Source organism: Pristiophorus japonicus, chromosome 8 (assembly GCF_044704955.1).
Source record: "Pristiophorus japonicus isolate sPriJap1 chromosome 8, sPriJap1.hap1, whole genome shotgun sequence".
NCBI lineage: Eukaryota > Metazoa > Chordata > Chondrichthyes > Pristiophoridae > Pristiophorus > Pristiophorus japonicus.
The window spans coordinates 178834669-178858258 of NC_091984.1; the positions used below are offsets into that span (position 1 = coordinate 178834669).

General features: G+C 43.4%; 1 protein-coding gene across 2 annotated transcripts in view; it reads left to right on the plus strand.

Moving 5' to 3' along the window:
* LOC139268842 (septin-2) overlaps positions 1-23590 on the plus strand; it is a 195573-nt gene that overhangs the window by 112559 nt on the left and 59424 nt on the right. For both annotated transcript variants that reach the window (XM_070887596.1, XM_070887597.1), the window contains one exon: positions 17627-17710. In XM_070887596.1, the coding sequence (XP_070743697.1) occupies positions 17627-17710 (84 nt within the window). The remainder of the gene's footprint in view (positions 1-17626; positions 17711-23590) is intronic.

The window sequence follows — 23590 nt, forward strand, 5'->3', positions numbered from 1 at the left end:
CCCCCTCCCTTTCTCTAACTAGCTCAAGCCCATCATCACCTCTCCCCTTCCCCAGAACAATGTTCCTCTGGTTCTGGCTTCTTGTACAGCTCCGCACCCCACCATTGACGGTCGTGCCTTCAGCCGCATGGACCCCATACTCTAGAATTCTCCCCCTAAATCTCTGCCACAACACTGCCATCTCTACTTTAAGACCCTCCTTAAACCCATCTCTTTGACCAAACTTTTTGTCACCTTTCCTGATGGCTCCTTCATTGGGTTGGTGTCCATTTTTGTCTGATGTTGCTTCTGTTCAGAGGTTTGGAACGTTTTCCTACATTAAAGGCACACTACAAATTCAAGGCGTTGTGGTTGTGTTTCAGTGCTCCTGGCTGTCATTGCCACTATTTCCCAATATCACCACTCTCCTCGTGGCATCTGCTTATTGTTGGTGGGACAATAAAAGTTCCACCAATTAGTTTAGTTGTCTCTCGAATATCTTACAATTGTAGTGCCAAATAGTTGGTGGTTTTGTGTGCTATATACCACAGAGTGAAGGATGTGCATTTGTACCTGCAAATTAAAGTTGAGTTCTATAGGGGTGTCACTGAGCAGACTCTACCCAATTCTCCATAGGGAAGGAGGGAAGTTCAAATTGCCAGGCATATACACGTAAAAGGATAGTTATAGCAACGGTGGGGCTAACTCGGGCAAAAAAGGAAATCTTCTTGTGGAGGCAGAGGGAATGACTGAGGTACTGAATGAGTACTTTGCATCTGTCTTCACAGAAGAAAAGGATGAACTAAATATCTGAGTAGAGGAGGGGGGAGTAGAGATATTGGATAGGATAAAAACCAGAAAGGAGGTGCTAAATAGGTTGGCATCAATCAAAGTTAAGAAGTCAGCCGGTCCAGCAGGGATGTGACTTCGGTTGTTGAGAGATGCAAGCTCTGACCACAATCTTTTAATTCCCCTTGAAATTGGGAGTTGTACCGGAGGATTGGAAATGTTACATCCTTGTTCAAAAAAGGGGAGAGGGATAGACAGGCCAATCACTCTAATGTCAGTGTTGGGAAAATTACTAGAGATCGTTGTCGAGAACAAAATTAATTCTCTGGAAAAGCATGGATTTATTAAAGGCAAATTGTCTGGCTAACCTGATTCAGTAACAGAGAGGCTCGATGAAGGTAGTGCAGTAGATGTTGTATATTTGGACTTTCAAGAGGCATTTAATAAAGTACCACAAAGCCGACTTATTTGGAAAATAGAAGCACATGGTATTAAAGGGACAGTAGTAACTTGGGTATGTAATTGGCTAAGGGATCTGAGGCAGAGTAGTGATGAACGGATGTTTTTCTGGCTTGAAAGAACTATGCATTGGAGTACCCCAAGGGTCGATATTGGGACCATTGTTTTTTTTGTTATATATAAATGACCTGGAATTGGATATAGGGAGTACAATTTTGAACTTTGCGGAAGATGCAAAACTTGGCAACGTAGTAAATAGTGAGCAGGATAATAGCAAACTTCAGGACATAGACAGACACATCGCAGATGCAATTTAATGTCTGAACTTTGGGAGGAATAATATGGAGAGGCAGTACTAGTTTTAGTGGGTGCAAGAGTAGAGGGACCTGGGGGTGCATATTCACAAATCTTTGAAGGGCAAGTTGATATGGTGCTTAAGAAACATATGGAATACTGGGCTTTGTACATAGGGGCAAAAAAAGGAAGTAATTCCAAACCTTTACAAATCTCTGGTTAGGCCTCAACTGGAGTATTGTGTCCAATTCTGGGCATCACTTTTTAGGAAGGATGTGAACGCCTTAAGAGAGGTTACAGAAGAGGTTTATAGGGTGAGAGCAAGGATGAGGGACTTCATTTATGTGGAGAGATTGGGGAAGCTGGGATTGTTCTCCTTGGAGCAGAGAAGATTAAGGGGAGATTTAATAGAAGTATTCACAATTATGAGGGGTTTTGATAGAGCAAGTAGCAAATCTGGCAAAGGAACTAGAGGAAAAATGAGTAGAAATGTTTTCACGCTGAGGGTTAAGCTCTGGAACACACTACCTGAAAGTGTGGTGGAATATAATTCCAAAGGAACTTTCAAAAGGCAATTGGACATGTACTTGAAGAGGACTAATTTGCAGGGTTATGAGAAAAACTAGTGTGTGGGACTAAATTAGACAGCTCTCAAAGGCACGATGGGCTGAATGGCTGCCTCCTGTGCTTTAAGATTCTATGATCCCCTGATGGCCAGAACAGGGTTGCAGGCTGTTGAGTACAGGCTTCCTGCATGCCCCCTTGATGCAAGGATGTGAGACACAGGGGGAGGTAAGCTTTTAAGAAACAGAAAGCAACATTAAGAATGCAGAGGCTGTAATAAGCAGAGCTGGCAATACCAGACTTGCAGTTAAACTCTACTTGTGAGAAGGTTTATAATAATATGGCATGCGAGAGTTAATAATTGAGTCTCAAATTCTGCTGGTTTGAAATGAGCTGCACTTCGTCTTGTAAACGACTATATAAGACTTTTAGTGTGGCAGTGAAACTGATTTGTAGTACAGTCTCCCCGAGTCTCTGGGAGTTCAACGTGTATAGTAGTGTTTTCTGTTGTTTGCACCATTGTTTTCAAAGCAAGCCCAGGTTGCGGATTATTTCTTGCATTCGTCTACTGTCCAGGTCTTTACTGTCCTCCTCCCTGTCTTCATATTGATAGCATGTGACTATACAACCACCTTGCGTGGTGATCGTGACCAGACTCATCTTCAGGAAGTTTCCTAGCCTTAGCTTTACACCTTTGTGACCTTCCTAAGAGTCAATTCCTGCAGGTTCTTTCTGCTTTCATGTATATTTATGTCACTAAACTCCACTCTTGCCCGTTTAAATTCTTCCTGTGCACATCCGCTTTACTTCTGTCTTGATGTCAGTTTAGAAAACTTTACTTTACTCTTAATTAGCTTCCTTGTAAAATAAGCAGCCCCCAAAGGGCAGTATTATAGGTTCTACCTGCTGCTTAGTGATATATGCAAAATGGCCCCAAGTTTTCCCGTCACAAACCAATCTTCCAAGTTCAGCTTCCTGGTAATTGCAGAATAAAAAGTCCTAGCAGTGTTTAAACCAAATCTGACTCAGATGAAGAATATGATCAAATATTGGATCCATACTTGGGGTCTGCTAGATACTAGTGTGGTAACCTGATAACTCCTGAGTGATGTCACTGAGTGGCTAATAATGAAATATAAATCCTATTCCACAAATTATAACTACAACCTCAACAACTACTTGCATTTATGTAGTACTTTTAATATAGGAAAGCATTCCAAAGCAATTGTGAGGTGTAATCAATAAATGGATGCCAAGCCAACAAAGGAGATATTAGCAGGGTTGACCAAAAGCTTGGTCAAAGAGTTGGGTTTTAAGGAGGCTATTAAAGGAGGTGAAGAGCCAGAGGGCTTTAGCAAGAAAATTCCAGCGCTTGGCCCTAGGCAGCTCAAAATACTGCTGTCAGGTTTGGGATGAAGGCATTCCCAGCATTGAAGCACTGACCACACTCGACAGCACCGCTGGGCGGGCCACATTGTTCACGTGTCTGATACAAGACTTCCAAAGCCGCTCTACTCGGAACTCCTACACAGCAAGCGAGTCCAAGGTCGGCAGAGGAAACGTTTCAAGGACACCCTTAAAGCCTCCTTGATAAAATGCAACATCCCCACTGACACCTGGGAGTCCCTGGCCAAAGACCGCCTTAAGTGGAGGAAGTGCTTCCGGGAGGGCGCTGAGCACCTCGAGTCTCATCGCCGAGCAGGTGCAGAAACCAAGCGCAGGCAGCGGAAGTAGCGTGCGGCAAACCAGTCCCTCCCACCCTTTCCTTCAGCGACTGTCTGTCCCACCTGTGACAGACTGTGGTTCCCATATTGGACTGTTCAGTCACCTAAGAACTCACTTTTAGAGTGAAAGCAAGTCTTCCTCGATTTCGAGGAACTGCCAATGATGATGATGAAGGCAGGGGGATGCATAAGAGACCAGAATCAGAGAAACTGAGAGCTTGAGTGAGCAAGGGGATTGGGAAGTTTGTAGGACTGGATGAGGATAGAGATGGGAAGGGGTGAAGCCAGGAAGGGCTTTGAATAAAAGATGAGAATGTTAAATTTGATGTATTGGGTACCCATGTAGGTCAGTGAAATCAGAGGTGATTAGTGAGTGGGACTTGGTGTGGACTTGAATATGGGCAGCAGTTTTGGATGAGCTAAAGTATATGGAAGATGGGATGTGTGGCAAGAAAGACATTGTCGAGTGGAATCTGGAGGTGGCAAAGGCATGGATGAGGGTTTCAGTGTCAGATGGGCGGAGGTGGGAAATGTTATAAACCAATGCCATCATCATCATTTGCAGTCCCTCGAAATCGAGGAAACATAGAAACATAAAAAATAGGAGCAGTAGTAGGCCATTCGGCCCTTCGAGTCTGCACCGCCATTCAATATGATCATGGTTGATCCTCTATCTCAACACCAAATTCCCGCTTTTTCCCCATACCACTTGATGTCTGTTGTATCTGCACTCTAAAAGTGAGTTCTCAGGTGACTGTACAGTCCAATATGGGAATTACAGTCTCTGTCACAGGTGGGACAGACAGTGGTTGAAGGAAGGGGTGGATGAGGAGTCTGGTTTGCCGCACGCTCCTTCCACTGTCTGCGTTTCATTTCTGCATACTCTCAGCGACGAGACTCAAGGTGCTCCTGAATGCTCTTCCTCCACTTAGGGTGGTCTTGGGCCAGGGACTCCCAGGTGTCGGTGGGGATGTTACACTTTATCAAGGAGGCTTTGATGGGGTCCTTGAAGCGTTTCCTTTGCATACCTGGGGCTCACTTGTCGTGTAGGAGTTCCGAGTCGAGTGCTTGCTTTGGGAGTCTCGTGTCGGGCATGCGGATGATGTGGCCCAATGGAGCTGGTCGTGTGTGGTCACTGCTGGGGATGTTGGCCTGAGCGAGAACACTGACGTTGGTGCGTCTATCCTCCCAGTGGATTTGCAGGATTTTGTGGAGGCAGCGTTGGTAGTAATTCACCAGTGTTTTGAGGTGTCTGCTGTATGTGGTCCACGTCACTGAGCCATATAGGAGGGCGGGTATCACTACTACCCTGTAGACCATAATCTTTGCCAGATTTGAGGTCTTGGTCTTCAAACACCCTCTTCCTCGGATGACCGAAGGCTGTGCTGGCACACTGGAGGCGGTGTTCGACCTCGTCATCGATGTCTGCCCTTGCTGATAGTAGGCTCCTGAGGTAAGGAAAATAGTCCACGTTGTCCAAGGCCGCACTGTGGATTTTGATGACCGGGGGGCAGTGCTGTGTGGCAGGGTCAGGTTGGTGGAGGACCTTTGTCTTACAGATGTTTAGTGTAAGGCCCATGCTTTCGTATGCCTCAGTGAAGATGTTGACGATGGCTTGGAGTTCGGCCTCTGTGCGCAAACACAAGCGTCATCCGCATATTGTAGTTCGATGACAGAGGATGGGATGACCTTGGATCTAGCCTGGAGGCGATTGAGGTTGAACAAGTTCCCATTGGTTCTGTCGTTTAGTTCCACTCCAGCGGGGAGCTTGTTGAGCGTGAGATGGAGCATTGCAGCAAGAAAGATTGAGAAGAGCATTGGCGCGCTGACTCAGCTCTGCTTGACCTTGGTCCAGGCGTGGATTGGGTCTGTGATGGATCCGTTGGTCAGCATCACGGCTTGCATGTCATTGTGGCGCAGGCGGAGGATGGTGACAACTTTTTGGGGCAGCTGAAACGGAGGAGGTCGTTCCATAGTCCCTCACGGTTGACAGTGTCAAAGGCCTTGGTGAGGTCAAAGAAGGCCATGTAAAAGGGTTGGTTTTGTTCCCTGCATTTCTCTTGTAGTTGTCGAGCGGTAAAGATCATGTCCGTTGTACATACCCCTTAGTGGACGGAATCCTCCCAGAGTCAATGAAACAATGTAGGCAGGCTTAATGGGTCTGAAACTTGGATCGGGATCGAATAGGATGTCAAAGTTTGTGAAGGTTCTGGTTCCTCTTCCAACATCCCAAGGCGCTTCACAGGAGTTTTATCAAAAAAAACTAAATTTTACACCACACAATATAAGGAGATGTTAGGGCAGATGACCAAAAGTTTGGTTGAAGAGGTCGAAACATAGAACCATAGAAATTTACAGCGCAGAAGAAGGCCATTCCGGCCCATCGTGTTCGCGCCGGCCGACAAACAGCCACCCGGCCCTTGGTCAGCAGCCCTAAAGGTTACATATAAATCTATGAACAATGACGGAAAGGCAAAGAGCACCCAGCCCAACCAGCCCGCCTCACACAACTTCAATACCCCTTATACTGAAACATTCTACACTCCAGCCCAACCGGAGCCATGTGATTTCCTGGGAGAGGCAAAAACCAGATTAAAAACTCCGGCCAATTTTGGGAGAAAGAAATCTGGGAAATTTCCTCTCCAACCCATCCAGGTGATCGAAACTAGTCCAGGAGATCACCCTGGCAGTATTCTATTCCCTGCAGTACTTACCATTATATCTGCGCCATCCAACAAAAGATCATCCAGTCTAATCCCAGTTACCAGCTCTAGGTCCGTAACCCTGCAGGTTACTGCACTTTAAGTGCCCATCCAACCATCTCTTAAAAGTGGTGAGGGTTTCTGCATCCACCACTCTTCCAGGCAGCGAGTTCCAGATCCCCACAACCCTCTGCGTAAAGAAGCCCCCCCCCCTCAAATTCACTCTAAACCTTCTACCAACCACCTTAAAACTATGCCCCCTTGTAATAGACGCCTCCACCAATGGAAATAGACCCTCAATATTTTGTACACCTCAATGAGGTCTCCTCTCGACCTCCTCTGTTGCAATGAGAACAAACCCAGCCTATCCAATCTGTCCACATAACTAAGATTCTTCATTCCAGGCAGCATCCTAGTAAATCTCGTCTGCTCCCTCTCTAGTCCTTCCTATAATACGGCGACCAGAACTGTCTGCAATACTCCAGCTGTGGCCTAACCAAAGTATTATACAATTTAAGCATAACATCCCTGCTCTTATATTCTATGCCTCGGCCAATAAAGGCAAGCATTCCGTATGCCTTCTTAACCACCTTATCCACCTGGCCTGCTACTTTCAAGGATCTGTGGACAAACACTCCAAGGTCCCTTTGTTCATCTACACTATTAAGTGGCCTACCCCTTCCTTATTAGCTCTCCCAAAGCGCATCACCTCACACTTCTCTGAATTAAATTCCATTTGCCACTGCTCTGCTCACCTGACCAGTAGATTGATATCCTCCTGCAGCCCATGACTTTCCTCTTCATTATCAACCACACAGCCAATTTTAGTGTCGTCTGCAAACTTCTTAATCATACTCCCTGTATTCAAATCTAAATTGTTGATGTATACCACAAAAAGCAAGGGACCCAGTACTGAGCCCTGTGGAACCCCACTGGAAACATCCTTCCAGTCACACAAACATCCATCAATTATCTCCCTTTGTTTCCTATCTCCAAGCCAATTTTGGATCCAACTTGCCACTTTGCCCTGTATCCCATGAGCTTTAACCTTCATGACCAGTCTACCATGTGGGACCTTATCAAAAGCCTTGCTAAAGTCCATATATACTACATCGTACCCACTACCCTCATCGACCCTCTTGGTTACTTCTTCAAAAAATTCAGTCAGATTAGTCAAACACAATCTTGCCGTAACAAATCTGTGGTGACTGTCCCTAATTAATTCTTGCCTTTCCAAATGCAGAGTTATCCTGTCTTTCAGGATTTTTTCCGATATTTTTCCCACCACTGAGGTTAGGCTGACAGGCCTGTAATTACTCGGCATATCCCTTTCTCTGTTCTTAAACAAAGGTACTACATTAGCAGTCCTCCAATCCTCTGGCACAATGGCCAGATCCAAAGAGGACTGGAAGATGATGGTTAAGGCCTCTGCTATTTCCTCTTTTACTTCGCTCAACAGCCTGGAATGCATTTCATCTGGGCCTGGGGACTTATCTACTTTCAAAGCTGCTAACCTCTTAATACTTCCTCTCACTATATTTATTTCATCCAGAATATCACACTCCTCCTTGATAGCTGTATCTGCATTACCCCTTTCCTTTCTGAAAACAGATGCAAAGTATTCGTTAAGAACCCTACCAACATCTTCTGCCTCCACACAAAGATTACCCTCATGGTTTCTATTAGGCTCTACTCTTTCTCTAGTTACCCTCTTACTCTTAAAACCTACATGTTCTATAAATATATTAAGAAATTTCTTAAAGGAGGAAAGAGAAGTGGAGAGGCGGAGAGAATTAGGGATGGAATTTCAGAGCTTAGGACCTAGGCATCTGAAGGCAATGGTGGAGCAATTGAAATCGGGGATGTTCAAAAGGCCAGAATAAGTGGAGCGCAGAGTTCTTGGGCTGGAGGAGATTACAGAAATAGGGAGGGGCAAGGCCAAGGAGGGATTGGAAAAGAAGGATGAGAATTTTTAAATCCAGGCGTTGCTTAACTGAGAGCCAATGTAGGTATCAAGCACAGGGGAGATGGGACTTGGTGCGAGTTAGCACATGGGCGGCAGAGTTTTGGAAGGCCTCAAGTACATGGAGGGTTGAACTAGGGAGGCTGATCAGGAGTGCATTGTAATAGTCAAGTCTAGAGGTGATAGAGAAATGGATGAGGGTTTCAGCAGCAGATAAATGGAGGTAACAGCGGAGACTGGCGATATTACAAAGGTGGAAATAGGGGGTCTTAGTGATAAAATGGATATGAGGTAGGAAGCTCAATTTGTGATCAAAAATGACAAAGATTGCGAACAGACTTGGTCATTCTTAGACAGTGGCTGGGAAGAGAGATCGAATCAGTGCCGAGGGAACGGAGTTTGTGGCGTGAACCAAAGACAATGACTTCGGTCTTCCTGATATTTAATTAGAGGAAATTTCTGCTGATCCAGTGCTGGATGTCGGACAAGCAGTCTGATAATATAGAGTTGGGGAAGGGTTTGAGAGATGTGGAGGGTGGGTATCATCAGCATACTTGTGAAAACTCGCGTTGTGTTGCTAGATGATGTCACCGAGGGGCAGCATGTAGCTGAGAAATCGGAGGGGGCCAAGGATAGATTCTTGGGGGAAAGCAGTGGTGAGAGAGCGCGATCAGGACGAGAAGCCATTGCAGATAATTCTCTGGTTACGGCTGGAAAGATAGGATTGAAACCAGGTGAGTGCAGTCCCATCCAGCTGGATGATGTTGGAGAGGTATTGGAGTAGAATTTTGGGGTCAAAGGACAAGAAGGGATAGATTACCTTTGTCACCGTCACAAAGGATGTCATTTGTGAGCTTGGTAAGAGCAGTTTCAGTACTGTGGCAGGTGCGGAAGCCTGATTGGAGGGATTCAAACAAGGAGTTGTGGGAATGTTGGGCACGGATTTGGGAGGCAACAACACATTCAAGAATTTTTGAGAGGCAAGGGAGGTTGGTAATGGGGCGATAATTTGCAAGGATGGAGGGGTCAAGAGTTGTTTTTTTGAAGCGAGGGATGATGACAGTAGATTTGAAGGAAAAGTGGACAATACTGGAGGAGAGAGAACCATTATTAATATCAGCTAACATGGGAGCCAGGAAGGTTGGGTTGTCAGCAATTTAGTAGGAATAGGGTCGAGAGAGCAGGAGGTCGGTCTCATTGACAAGATGAGCTTTGAAAGGGCAAGAGGGGAGATGGGAGAAAAATTAGAGAAATATGCAAATTTAGGGTTAGGACATGGGGAAAACAGAGGAAGTAAGATCCGGCGGGTGAGGGGAAGGGAGGGAATTGAAAGTAAAAGCAATTGATTGGATGTGGTCGATATTTTTAACAAAGAAGTCCATGAGATCCTCACATTTATTGTTGGAGGAGGAGGGAGGAGGAAGCAGAGGAGGGTGAAGAGAAGCCTAGTGTTATCTTTGCCGTCCTGGATGATCTTAGAAGAGTGGGCGGTTTTAGTGATGGAGTGCTTTATATGATCTAGCTAAATTTGGTGATGGATGATTAGATCTTTTTTACCATTTGTACCAAAGACATACAAGTCTGCGTCCCTTGGACTTAAGGGAGTGGAAATGAGGGGTATACCGGGGGAATGATTTGGGTGAGAAGTGTAATGTTCTCAGTTGGGGACAAGGGCATCAAAGGTGGTTGAGAGGGTGTGATTTAATAAGTCAGAGGCTGCAGAGATGTCATGGAGAATTGTAGGCCAAAGGCTTGGTAGTTGGGAATTAGTGCCGTTGTAAGGGACTTGAGGGAGATTTTTCCAGGGATGGATACGAAAAGAAGTGGGTTTGAGAGGGGGTGGGGGGCAAGGGAAATATGGGTCGAGAGTGATATAAGGAAATGATTAGAGATTGCCTTATCGGTGATGGTTGCGGACGGGATAGCTAGGCCACATGAGATGATAAGATCGAGGGGGTGGTCATGTATATGGATGGGGGAGTTGACATGAAGGGAGAGATTGAGGGAGGAAAGGAGGGCAGTGAACTCTGAGGAACGGGAGCAAGAAAATTACAAACTGCCCAGGATTGTAAAGAACAGCAAAAGCATTGGAGATAGAATCCTAGAATGATGCAGCATAGAAGGTCATTCAGCCCTTCGTGCCTGTGCGAGCTCTTTGAAAGAGCTAACCAATTAGTCCCACTCCCCTACCCTTTTCCCATACCCCCTGCAAACATTTCCATTTAATCATTTATCCAATTCCCTTTTTAAAGTCACTATTGAATCTGTTTCCACCACCCTTTCAGGCAGTGTATTCCAGATCAACATAACTTGCTGCGTAAAAATATTTTTCTTCGTGTCGCCTGTTTTTTTTGCCAGTTACGTTAAATCTGTGTCCTCTGGTTACCGACCTTCTGTTGCTGGAAACAGTTTCTCCTAATTAACTCTATCAAAACTCTTTGTGATTTTGAACACTTCTTTCACATTTCCCCTTCACCTTCTTTGCTCTGAGGAAAACAACCCCAGTTTCCCATGTCTCGCCAAGTAATTGAAGTCTTTCATCCCTGGTACCATTCTAGGAAATCTCCTCTAAGGTTTTGACATTCTTCCTAAAGTGTGGGCCCAGAATTGGACACACTACTGTTTTATAAAGGTTTAGCATAACTTTATTGTTTTTGTACTCTTATTTATAAAGCCAAGGACCCCATATGCCTTTTTAACAGCTTTTTCAACTTGTCCTGCCACCTTCAAAGATTTGTGTGCTGCACCCAGCTCTCTTGGTTCCTGCACCCCTTCAAAATTATACCATTTAGTTTATGTTGACCCCTCATTTTTCTTATCTAACTGAATTACTTCACACTCTTCTCCCCTCCCCTCCCCTGCCTCTGCCGACATCCTGTCCTGGTTGAGACATTGTCTCAAACTGAAGCAGCCGTCTGCTGCTGAAACCGTCATCCATACTTTTGTTACCTCCAGACTCAACAATTCCAAGGCTCTCCTGGCCGGCCTCCCATCTTCCACTCTCCATAAACTTGGTCATTCAAAACTCTACTGCCTGTATTCTAACTTGCACCAAGTCTCATTTGCCCATCACCTTTGTGCTCGCTGACCTACATTGGTTCCCAGTCCAGCAATGCCTCAATTTTAAAATTCTAATCCTTGTTTTCAATCCCTCCATGGACTCGTCCCTCCCTATCTCTGGAACCTCCTCTGGAACTAGCCCTACAACCTCTGGGATTTCTGCATTCCTCCAAAACTGGCCCCTTGTCCATCCCCCAGTTCCTGTACCTCACTGTTGGTAGCTGGTCCTAAGCTCTGGAATTCGCTTCCTAAACCTCTCCACCTCCCCTCCTTTAAGACACTCCTCACCATCTCCCCTCCTTTAAATATGCTCTTTAAAATCTATCTCTTTGACCAAGCTGTTGGTTACCTCTCTCAATGTTTCCTTCTTTGGCTCAATTTCAATTTTTGTCTGATTAAGCTCCTTAAAGTTAAAAGCACGATATGAATGCAAGTTATGTTTTATCTATTTGTCTGTCTGTCTGTCTGTCTGTCTGTCTCTCTCTCTCTCTCTCTCTCTATATGAGTGAGAGGATTTTAAAAAATAGGGCATTCTGTATAAAAGCTAAGAGGTAACAATGCTAAGCCTATACTAATCATTGGTTATGCTACAGTTAGAATATTATATTCTGTTTTAGACATTTACTTTAGGAAGGATGTTAGTCCATGGAAAGGGTGTAGAAGAGATTCACCAAGATGATACCAGAGATGAGATCATCGCAAGAACAAAGGGAGGGAGCAATAGAAATTTTTGTGTACAAGGATTTGCTGGGAGATGGAATATCTTGCCAGAAACAGTGTTGGAAGCACAATCAAAAATAGGTTTAAAAAGAAAAGGGAATGGGCAGGGGAATGCACAAAAGATGTAGGGCACAATTCTAGTGGGGTCCAATCATAACTTGCACTGAAAGCTCTGCCAAAAGCAACATGCATGCTACACAAAGAAAGGTGTAGATTGCCTATGTGGGTGCCATCTGTAATGCTCTAGACTCTTGGGAAGCCAGCCACTTGGGAAGAGGCCTATGCCCAATCCAACTGCAGGAAAGTCATGATGGTGGTTCCCCTGGAAAACATGACATTTGTCACTTTATATATTTACGAGCACCAGACTGATTTGCCTGTGTCCCCTGTGGTGGCCCAGAGCGATCCTATACCATTGAAGCCTTCACACTAAAGGTTTTTATCTGATTTTTGTCTCTCCCAGGAGATCACATGGCTCCGGTTGGGGTGGAGTGTAGAATGTTTCAGTATAGGGGGTGTCGCAGTTGTGTGGGGTGGACTGGTTGGGCATGGTGCTCTTTGCCTTTCCGTCATTGTTCATAGGTTTATATGTAATCTTTAGGGCTGCTAATCAAGGGCCGTGCGGCTCTTTGTCGGTCGGCGCAGACACAATGGGCTGAAATGGCCTCCTCTGCACTGTAAATTTCTATGTTTCTAAGAGCTGTCTCAGTTCTTGAAGTTGTCTTCAGGTCAGCCTAGAGCAGTTGGTCTAGCTGTATCACAGATTCTATAGTGAGGGGAGGTGGTCTCCCCAGATATGCTAAGGTACAGTCATATGGGTGCATAAAGATCTCATGAGGTGTCAACACATGATGATCCCTGGTGAAATGATCCTCATTTATATAATACAGCAAGAACATCCAAAGAAATTTCCACACTCAGCACTTCGCTAGCTACAAGTTGCAAAGCAGCAGCAATAAAAAGATGCAGGAAATTCTTTGATGCAAAACAAAGGGTTTCTCAAAGATGACAAAAGGCACAGACTAAAAAAGTGAACAGTACATAATACAGCAGTCCTAAAATGAAATTGAATGAAATAAGCAATTTTCAAGTTGAATTATCCAAACATTAATCTAACTTTTTAAGAAAACACCTACAGTAAGCCAGGCTGTGGGTCAATTGCATGGCCATTTTATATGGGCAGAATGATTGCTGGGAGCATGGCTCCGGGTGAAGTTGTAAAATTTGGCAAAGCACCTATTTTGAATAACTTTCTCCAAGTAATTGAGGCTTGCATTCACTGGTATTGTCGCCTTCTCTTGCGCACCAAAAGTTCTGGATGCAAAATCGGTCCGGCTGCGAGTCAGGCATGCAGTGTCGCACAGCTGATTTTATGAGCTTCACATGCCTATAATGTGACTCTGCTATTGGTGCAGAGCTTTGGAAAATCAAAGCTATACTGAAATCATCATGAAAAATGTGGTGTAGATGATATGCAGTCTCCAGCACTTACACTGCCCACACTTGGCACGGGTAACCTATATCTGTCAAACAGCACTAACCATTTTCCATTCAATTACAACGGCATTACTTATGATGTATTATGGGCGCCGACTGTTTCGGGCAGTTCACTAAGTACTTAACCATTTAAACGGTCCTGCTGATTTCAGCCAAAGTCAAATCTTCAAACAGTTTGTCAGCTGTGCGATTACCTTAATGATGAGATTCTGGAGGCAACTGCTAACAATTAGAGGCAGTTGCTAAGAGAGATTTCCTTTTTTTGAAAAAGTTGCTGGTAACTTATGTTTTTGGTTTTACCATTCACTGTGTATAGTGGGCAAATCGCGGTAACACTAAGGCGCCAGCGTTCCAGCCAAGCTGCACAGCGGTCTGGAGGTCCCACACGGGACGCTCACCGTTTTTTACATGGAAGAAACCGCGCCTGCGTGAAAATTTGTATGAGCCAGTTAAAGGGACCATACACGAAAAAGAAAATTAGGGAACATTGCAAAGCCCCTGGTATTAGCAGTGGGGACTGTAAATATTTAGGCACTAGAAAAATATGCAGCAGTACATTTCAAGGTTGTCCCACATGTTGCAGATCAAATAATATGAGCTTTACTCTTGGATTGTGGGATGAACTGGCATCTGTTGTAACCTTGTACACAATAGCCATCTTCTATCTTGTAGAAGAGAATCTAAGTATCAAATTATTGTTATGGGACTGCAGTGTAAATGTAAAAAACTAGAATGTTGCAACTACAACTTTATCTGAAATTTGAACTTGTGATGTATCTGTATTGCTTACTGTGGACACTTCTTATTAAACAAGCTCAGTTGAGCTATTCCAGTGAGTATCAGAATCATCAGACTAGCAAGTTCCCCATTTTGATCCTCAGTTTGTGCCACAGCAGCATAATTGGCCTTTGCAATTTTGGTATAGGTATAGGAACATTGTCCAGGATTCCTGTTCTTGGTTGCTATTCAGTACCCCTGCTGAAAATGTATATGTGAGGATATCAGGTGAGAATAGTATTGGGCTTGGCTGTGATGCCTCCTGTCGTGAAATAGCCTGGAAAAGACTCGCTGCCACTTGGGCAAAATATAAAAATGCAACCAACGGATGTACATTAAGAGCCAGCCAGGAAGAGGAAGAAAGAAAATGAACAATGAAAACAAAGTCATGTTTTCTTACTTTCTATGCCATTGTTGATAAAGGAATGTGTTAATGGAATTATTGGAATTTTAAATGGTCCGAAACCTGGTTGACCTTTTCTATTGTAGGATTTGAAGAAATATCTATTTTGTGATAGATTCCCAAGTTATGGTGGTTTTTTAAAAAAAATGTACTGCGTAATTTCAGTGGTGAACCAGTACCCTCTGTTGGTGGGTATAACTGTGGAGCAATGTGTGCTGCATCGACCAGACCCAGGCTGCAGTTGAGCAGGTACCAGTTTCAGCTGAGGAATGAACTGTTCAGCCAGTTGGAGCCAATCACACACACACTTTTCTTTGAAGTATTTTCTTCCAAGTCGACTACAAGACGTGTGCGGACAATTTGACAGATGCCTCAACGGGGAGATTGGCACATGATCAGTGAGTGGCTTTGAATCCGTGTTGATGCGCTTGGTTCCGGAAATCCTATTTTACTGTCTTGGAGCAAATTCAACGATCTTCTGTAGAGCTCCTACAGCCAATAAAAACTTCAGTTAGACCAAAGCTCGGCTGCCTTGAGTATTATGAAGTGTTGCTTGTCAGCAGGCTACTTGTGAAATTGCCACCAGGGATAGTTCTCTCTTTCCAGCATCTGCCAGTGAATTGTTGGAATAGTTGGCCCCCTAGTGGCTGAGAGGATTACAGTGATCAGCTTATGCAGGATTGGGACACAGGAGAGTGGCTGAGTTATAGCCGCTTGATTATCCACTATTGGGATGTTTTTAGTGTCTTCTACCGTGAAGACCGATACAGAATATTTATTCAACGTCTCTGCCATTTCCTTGTTCTCCATTATTAATTCCCCAGTCTCATCCTCCAGGGGACCAGCATTTACTTTAGCCACTCTTTTCCTTTTCATGTACCTGTGGAAACTCTTACTATCTATTTTTATATTTTGTGCTAGTTTACTTTCATAATCTATCTTCCCCCTCTCAATTATTTTTTTAGTCGTTCTCTGCTGGTAGCACACTCAGTGGTAGCCCTCTAACCTCTGAGTCAGAAAGGTTGTAGGTTCAAATCCGACCTCAGGGATTTGAACACATAATCTAGGCTGACACTCCAATTCAGTACTGAGGGAGTGCTGCATTGTTGGAAGTGCTGTCTTTCAGATGAGATGTTAAACCGAGGCCCTGTCTGCCCTCTCACTATTCGAAGAAGTGCTGGGAAATTCTCCCGCTGACCTTGCCAACATTTATCTTTCAACCAACACCTAAAGCACATGATCTGGTCACTTATTTCATTACTATTTATGAGACCTTGCTGTACACAAATTGGCTGCCTCACTTCCTACATTACAGCAGTGACTACACTTCTAAATTACTTAATTGGCTGTAAAGTGCTTTGGAATGTCCGGTGGTCAGGAAAGGCGCTATATAAATGCAAGTGTTTCTGTTTCTTTATTGTATGGCCCAGGTGACGGGTCAAAGCATAAACTGCTGCCATGCTATTATCAAGAGGTAGTTGCCAGGAGTAGTTTTTATCTTTCTTGCTAGTTTACTCTCATAATCCATCTCTCTATTGATACGATCCTTTACTTCCTTAGTTAGCCACGGATGGTTCTCCCTTCTCTTAAAGTCTTTCCTTCTCACTGGAATATATTTTTGTTGAGAGTTATGAAATGTCTCCTTAAATATCTACCACTGCTCATCAACTGCCTTACACCTTAATCTATTTTCCCAGTCCACTTTAACCAACTCTGTCTTCATACCTTTGTAATTGCCTTTATTTAAGATCAGGACACTGTTTTACTAGCTCTCCTTGCTCTGCTAGTGATAATTTTAAATTGACAACCGTTTGTCCCTGACCTGTGCTCTCTATATTAAATCTCCTCTTGGCCTTCTCTGCCACCATGTAAGTAATCCCAGTATCTCAAGTCTCTGCTAATAACTACAGTTTCATATCTCTGGTATCATCCTGTTGAATCAACTGCACTCTCGCTCTGGCTTTAATCTATTTTCAATAATGGGGCTCCCACTACACTACCGTGGCTGAACCATTGCTTTGAACAACTTTATCATCCTCCAGTGCTATTGTTAGCTGCAATGTGTAATAAGTTCTGACTGTCCACATTAGGTCAAGACACTGCCAACTCCGTAGCAGCACTGCAGCCCTTTATCTAAGTTGTATGGAAAGGCAGATGAATAGAAATCCGGATCAAGCCAGACCAAAGTACCCATTATAAACTGACCTGATACTGTATTTTTAAAAACACTGGGAATCTCCAGTGGTGCAGTAGGTAAATGCATATTCGATGTGGTATAGCCCTGCTGACTCTGAAGATCCCAACCTTGGTGTCCAGCTTGTGCTGAATTGGTTGATCTCGTACAGTGTGTCAGTACAGCTGGCCTTACTGCATCTAGACTGGGAGAGAATCAGCCACAGTTCTTTTTGATTATTATCCAGTGACTCCTTTGTAAAGTGCTGACGTGTGGTCATTGGGTATGGATAGAGTTGGACCCTCCACAGTTGATTGGTCTCCTGGGACTCTCAGTTTGGCATGATGAATAACTATGTGAGTTGAAATACTGAAGCGACACCACTGCCCAAGGAACTACCCTTCCCATAAGAGACTGCAGTTGCTGGAAAGGATGGTTGAAAATAGGAAAGGAGTAGAGGGGAAGAGGAGAGCATTGACTTAGTCGAATTGTATAAATAAAACTCTTACTTTGTTTTTTCAGGACACACATGCAGGATCTACAGGAAGTCACCCAGGATCTGCACTACGAGAATTTCCGCTCAGAGAGGCTGAAGCGTGTTGGCAGGTTGGTTACTATATTTCCAGTGCCCCTTTGTTCTCTCCGTCATACACGTATGCTTTTGGTTTCTGTAAAATAAATTATATTAAAAGTTCACTTTTTGCTCAGATGGTCTGAATTTAGTATTGACCTTAATGTGTGAGTAATTTAAATTCAAAGATTGCAGAATGCTGATGGTTTGGTGGATAAATAGAGAGTAGGTGTGCTGAGTCATAAAAATCACAGCATTTCTTCTGCATCTGTGTTAAATTAACTGATCTCAACGGGAACAATGGATTGTGTTCCAGTTCGCCTCTGCTCCTTTTGGCATAGGGAGGACCAAAGAAAATCAACCCACGCTTTCTGCTCTTGATCATTGTTTAATGCCCCCTATTGGGCAGTCTGCAAGCACGCCCTGTTGAGATGAAAAATGGCATCTTGGGGAAGGCACTAGAGAGCTGCTGCTGCCTGTGGGACTGTCCTGCAACCTGAATCATAGCCATTAGAAGAAAAGTGGACAAAAGTTTGGGGACCTGCAAAGCAAAGAGCCATTCTAAGGAAAAAAATGACTGGAGGAAAATGCATGTTAGAAATTAATGACCACCTCCAACGGTAGCCTGTTCTTTTCTTAATGGTGAGCGGCTTGGAGTGATGGAGGAGCATAGGAATTGGGGTGTCGATGTACACATTGTTAAAAGCTAGTATACCAATGCAAAAAGTAATCAAAAAAGCTAATGAAGGTTTCCTCTTATCTCAAAAGGGCTGCATTACAAAGGGGAGGAAGTGATGCTTCAGTTGTACAGAGCCTTAGTCAGACTTTGAATTCCCTTGAAATTAGAAGGTTGAGGGGTGATCTTATTGAGGTCTTTAAAAGAATAAAGTGATTCAATAGAGTAGATACATAGAAGCTATATTCTCCAGTGGGGCGAATCCAGAGCAAGAGAGTATAATGTTAAGGTTAGAGCTAGGCCATTCAGGAGTGAAATCAGGATGCACTTTTTCTCAGAGTAGTAGAAATCGGGAACTCTCTTCCCCCAGAAGGTTGTGGATACTGGGCCTATTGAAATTTTCAAGACTGAGATTGATAGATTTTTTGGGGGGTAAGGATAAGTGAAATGGAGCAACAGTGAATAAATGGAATTGAAGTCCAGATCAGCTCTGGTCTAATTGAATGGTAGAACAGACTGAAAGAAGGGCAGGTATGGCAGCTCAACATTCCTGGTTACAGGGTTTTCAGACGGGATAGAGAGGAGGATTTAAAAAAAGGAGGGGGATTGCAGTATTGATTAAAGAAACAATTGCAGCTACGAGGAGGGATTATATGTTAGAAGGATCATCAAATGAGACCATATGGGTTGAATTGAAGAACAAAAAAGGGGCAAACACAATGCTGGGAGTGTACTATAGACCCTCAAACAATCAGAGGGAGATAGAAGAGCAAATATGTAGGCAAATTTCTGAGAAGTGCAAAAACTATAAGGCATTAATAGTAAGGGATTTCAACTACTCTAATATTAATTGGGATAGAATTAGTGTGAAAGGTACAGAGGATTCATAATTCCTAAAATGCATTCAGGTGAACTTTTTTAGCCAGTGTGTAGCAAGCCCAACAAGAGAGGGGGCAGTTCTGGACTTAGTTTTAGGGAATGAAGCTGGGCAGGTGGAAAGGGTGTCAGTGGGAGAGCATTTTGGTGCTCGTGATCATAATTCAGTTACATTTAGGGTAGTTATGAAAAAGGACAAGGATAGACCAGGAATAAAAGTTCTCAATTGAGGGAAAGCCAATTTTACTAAGCTGAGATGTGATTTAGCCAAAGTGGACTGGAAACATCTACTTGAAGGTAAATCAGTGTCAGAGCAATGGGAGGCATTCAAGGAGGCGATCCTGAGATTTCAGGGCAAGTATGTTTCCTTAAAGAAAAAGGCTGGGACTAACAAATCTAGAGCTCCCTGGACGTCTCGGGGCATAAAGAGTAGGATAAAGAAAAAAAGAGAGGCTTATGACGGATACCGAGGGCTCAATACTGCAGAAAGCCTAGAGGCGTATAGGAAGTGCAGGGATGAAATTAAAAAGGAAATTAGGAAAGCAAAGAGAGCATGAAAACATTTTGGCAAATAAAATCAAGGAAAACCCAAAGATGTTTTATAAATACATTAGGAGCAAGAGGATAACTAAAGAAAGAGTAGGGCTTATTAGAGACCATAAAGATAATCTGAGTGTGGAGGCAGAAGATGTCTTTATGGTTCTTAATTAATACTTTATGTCTGTTTTCACAAGAGGGGCGATGCAGACATTGCAAACAAGGAGGAGGAGTGTGAAATATTAGGTGAAATAAACATAGTGAGAGAGGAAGTATTAAGGGGCTTAGCAGCTCTGAAAGTCGATAAATCCCCAGGCCCGGATAAAATGTATCCCAGGCTGTTGAGAATCAAAAGAGGAAATAGCAGAGACTCTGACCATCATTTTCCAATCATCTCTGGCTACAGGTGTGATGCCAGAGGACTGGAGGACTGCTAACGTTGTACTTTTCTTTAAAAAGGGAGAAAGGGATAGATCGAGTAATTACAAGCCAGTCAGCCTGGGAAAATTATTGGAGAAAATTCCGAGGGACAGGATAAATCTTCATTTAGAAAGACACGAATTAATAAAGGACAGTCAGCATGGATTTGTTACGGGATAGATCATGTCTGACTAGCTTGATTGAATTGTTTGAGGAGGTAACAGGGAGGGTTGATGAGGGTAGTGCGTTTGATGCAGTGTATATGGATTTTAGCAAGGGTTTTGGTAAGGTCCCACATGGCAGACTGGTCACAAAAGTAAAAGCCCATGGAATCCAAGGCAAAGTGGCAAGTTGGATCCAAAATTGGCTGAGGCAGGAAGCAAAGGGAAATGGTTGATGGCTGTTTTTGTGGCTGAAAGGTTGTTTCCAGTGAGGTTCCGCAGGGCTCAGTACTAGGTCCCTTACTTTTTGTGGTATTATATATCAATGATTTAGACTTGAATGTAGGGGGTATGATTAAGAAGTTTTCATATGATACAAAAATTGACTGGTTGATAATGAAGAAGAAAGCTGTAAACTGCAAGAAGATATCACTGAACTGGTCAGGTGGGCAGAACAGTGGCAAATGGAATTAAATCTGGAGAAGTGTGAGGTTGTTCATTTGGGGAGGGCTAACAAGGCAAGGGAATACACATTAAATGGTAGGACACTGAGAAGTGTAGAGGAACAAAGGGACCTTGGAGTACATGCCCACAGATCCCTGAAGGTAGCAGGCCAGGTAGATGAGGTGGTTAAGAACGCAAACGGAATACTTAACTTTATTAGCCGAGGCATAGAATACAAGAGCAGGAAGATTATGTTTGAACTGTATAAAACACTAGTGAGGCCACAGCTAGAGTACTGCATGCAGTTCTGGTCACCACATTATAGGAAAGATGTGATTTCACTAGAAAGGGTACAGTGGAGATTTACGAGATGTTGCCTGGACTGGAGAATTTTAGTTATGAAGAAAGATTGGATAGGCTGGGTTTGTTTTCTTTGGAACAGAGAAGGCTGAGGGGAGACCTTGTTGAGGTGTATAAAATTATGAGGGGCTTCGATAGAGTGGACAGGAAGGACCTATTTCCCTTAGCAGAGGAGTTAACAACCAGGGGGCATAGATTTAAAGTAATTGGTAGAAGGTTTAGAGGGGATTTGAGGGGAAATGTTTTCACTCAGAGTGGTGGGGGTCTGGAACTCACTGCCTGAAAGGATGGTAGAAGCAGAAACCCTTGCCACATTTAAAAAGTACTTAGATGTGCACTTGAAGTGCCGTAACCTACAAGGACCAAGAGCTGGAAAGTGGGATTAGGCTGAATAGCTCTTTGTCAGCCGGCGCGGACATGATTTGCCGCAATAGCCTCCTTCCATGCTGTAAATTTCTGTGATTCTATGAACAGGCTCGAGGGACTGAACTGCCAACTCCATGTTCCTATGTTCCCAGAGTGACTGTGATGTGCAAAGTTAAAAATAAAGATTTGTATTTAATGTAGGAATGTTTAAACTCCCACCATTGCTCAGTGAATAGCTGAGCCACACAGACCAGGAAACTCCCAGGTTTGATCCCTAGACTGTGCTACATTACGTAATATAATTGTATGGAACACAAATTGGCCCTGTGATCATCTGTTCAAGGTCAGAATTAGGCTTTGGTGTGATGTCCTTGTGATTGAATAGCCTGCCACCATTCATTGCCAGGGCTTCTGGATGAATAGTGGCCACCTGGGTAAGTTGCCCAAAAGTAATTGGCATATGAATAACGATATCATGGTAAGGAGGGGGCAAAGCAGGCGCCCATTCAGGTAAGGATGGAAGATGAAGTGGCACTGCACCTGGTAGTGATGCAATCCTTCAGGAGGCATTATGTTTGGCTTTAGTTAGGGAACTGATCTGGTTTTAATCGGAGGAGAAATTTTAGAAAATCTTTTCTTAATTCTCAATCAGACTTTTTCCACACTTGCCAGTAATGAAGCATGTTGTTTGTTTTTATGGAACGGAAAGAAATTGTCTTGCGTCTGAATAGATCTGCAGCCAAATGTGGATCAAGATTGTAGGCAAACCTGAAAGTCATATTCCTGTTCCTCTGTGTTGAAGAAGATAGTGTGGATTGAAGAGAGTGCAGAAGAAAAGGCCAACCAGTTTGTAGCAGTAATGTTCCTATTCTGCAGTTGCACAAATGTTGTGGGTGTTGGATAGACTCTATAAAAGTCAGGAGATTTCTAATTTAATATTGTACTGGAACAAGCACTTGCATAACTGCAGTAAATCATTGATTTAATCATTTATTTGTACATCTCTTTGGGTTCTCTGTATCATCACTTTCTTAAGTGTAACATACATGCTTTTGTGATGGAAATAAACACGAGTTATTGGTCACAAAGTGTAAAAAGCTATTTCAATGTTTTTTCAGCTACATGCCGTGTACATTAGGTTAAAGCTTACAATTCATTAGGGATTTGAACTGTACAACTTGTGCATGTGGCCTCGGTTCCTGTTCTTGTACACTTGTACAGATGCACATTACCATTTAAACAAAAGCAAAATACTGCGAATGCTGGAAATCTGAAATAAAAACAGAAAATGCTGGAAAGCACTCAGCACATTAGGAAGCATCTGTGGAGAGAGAAACGGAGTTAATGTTTCAGGTCGATGATTTTTCATCAAAAATGTTTTGATGGAAGTTCATCAAACTAAAACATTAAATCTATTTCTGCATAGATCCTGCCTGATCTGCTGAGTGTTTTCCAGCATTTACTATTTTTATTGCTTATTACCATTAACACAGTAGTATTTGAGTACCATGGCAAGCTATGTTGGGACTTGACCCACTTTAGTATATGCGAGATGTGCATCATCAATACCTACTCAACAGAGTGTATTGTTACTTGGTTATTACCATTGTTACATTTGTGGAATACAGCACAGAAATATGCCATTTGGCTTATCAAGTCTGTGCTGCTGTTTTCTCTGAGTCACCTAGTTTAATCCTACTCTCCAGTTTGCTACCCATATCCTTCAATACTCCTCTATTTCAAGGCAACAATCTAGTTTTTTTTCCCCCCAAAAGAAAAGTTTCTGGACTTAACATAACATAAGAAATAGGAGCAGGAATAGGCCATACGGCCCCTCGAACCTGCTCCGCCATTCAATAGGATCATGGCTGATCGTTGACCTCAACTCCACTTTCCCGCCCAATCTCCATATCCCTTAATTGCCCTAGAGTCCAAAAGTTTATCTATCTCAGATATGAATGTACTCAAAGACTCAGCATCCACAGCCCTCTGGGGCAGAGAATTCAAAAGATTCACAACCATCTGAGTGAAGAAATTTCTCCTCATCTCGGTCTTAAATGTCCAACCCTTTATCC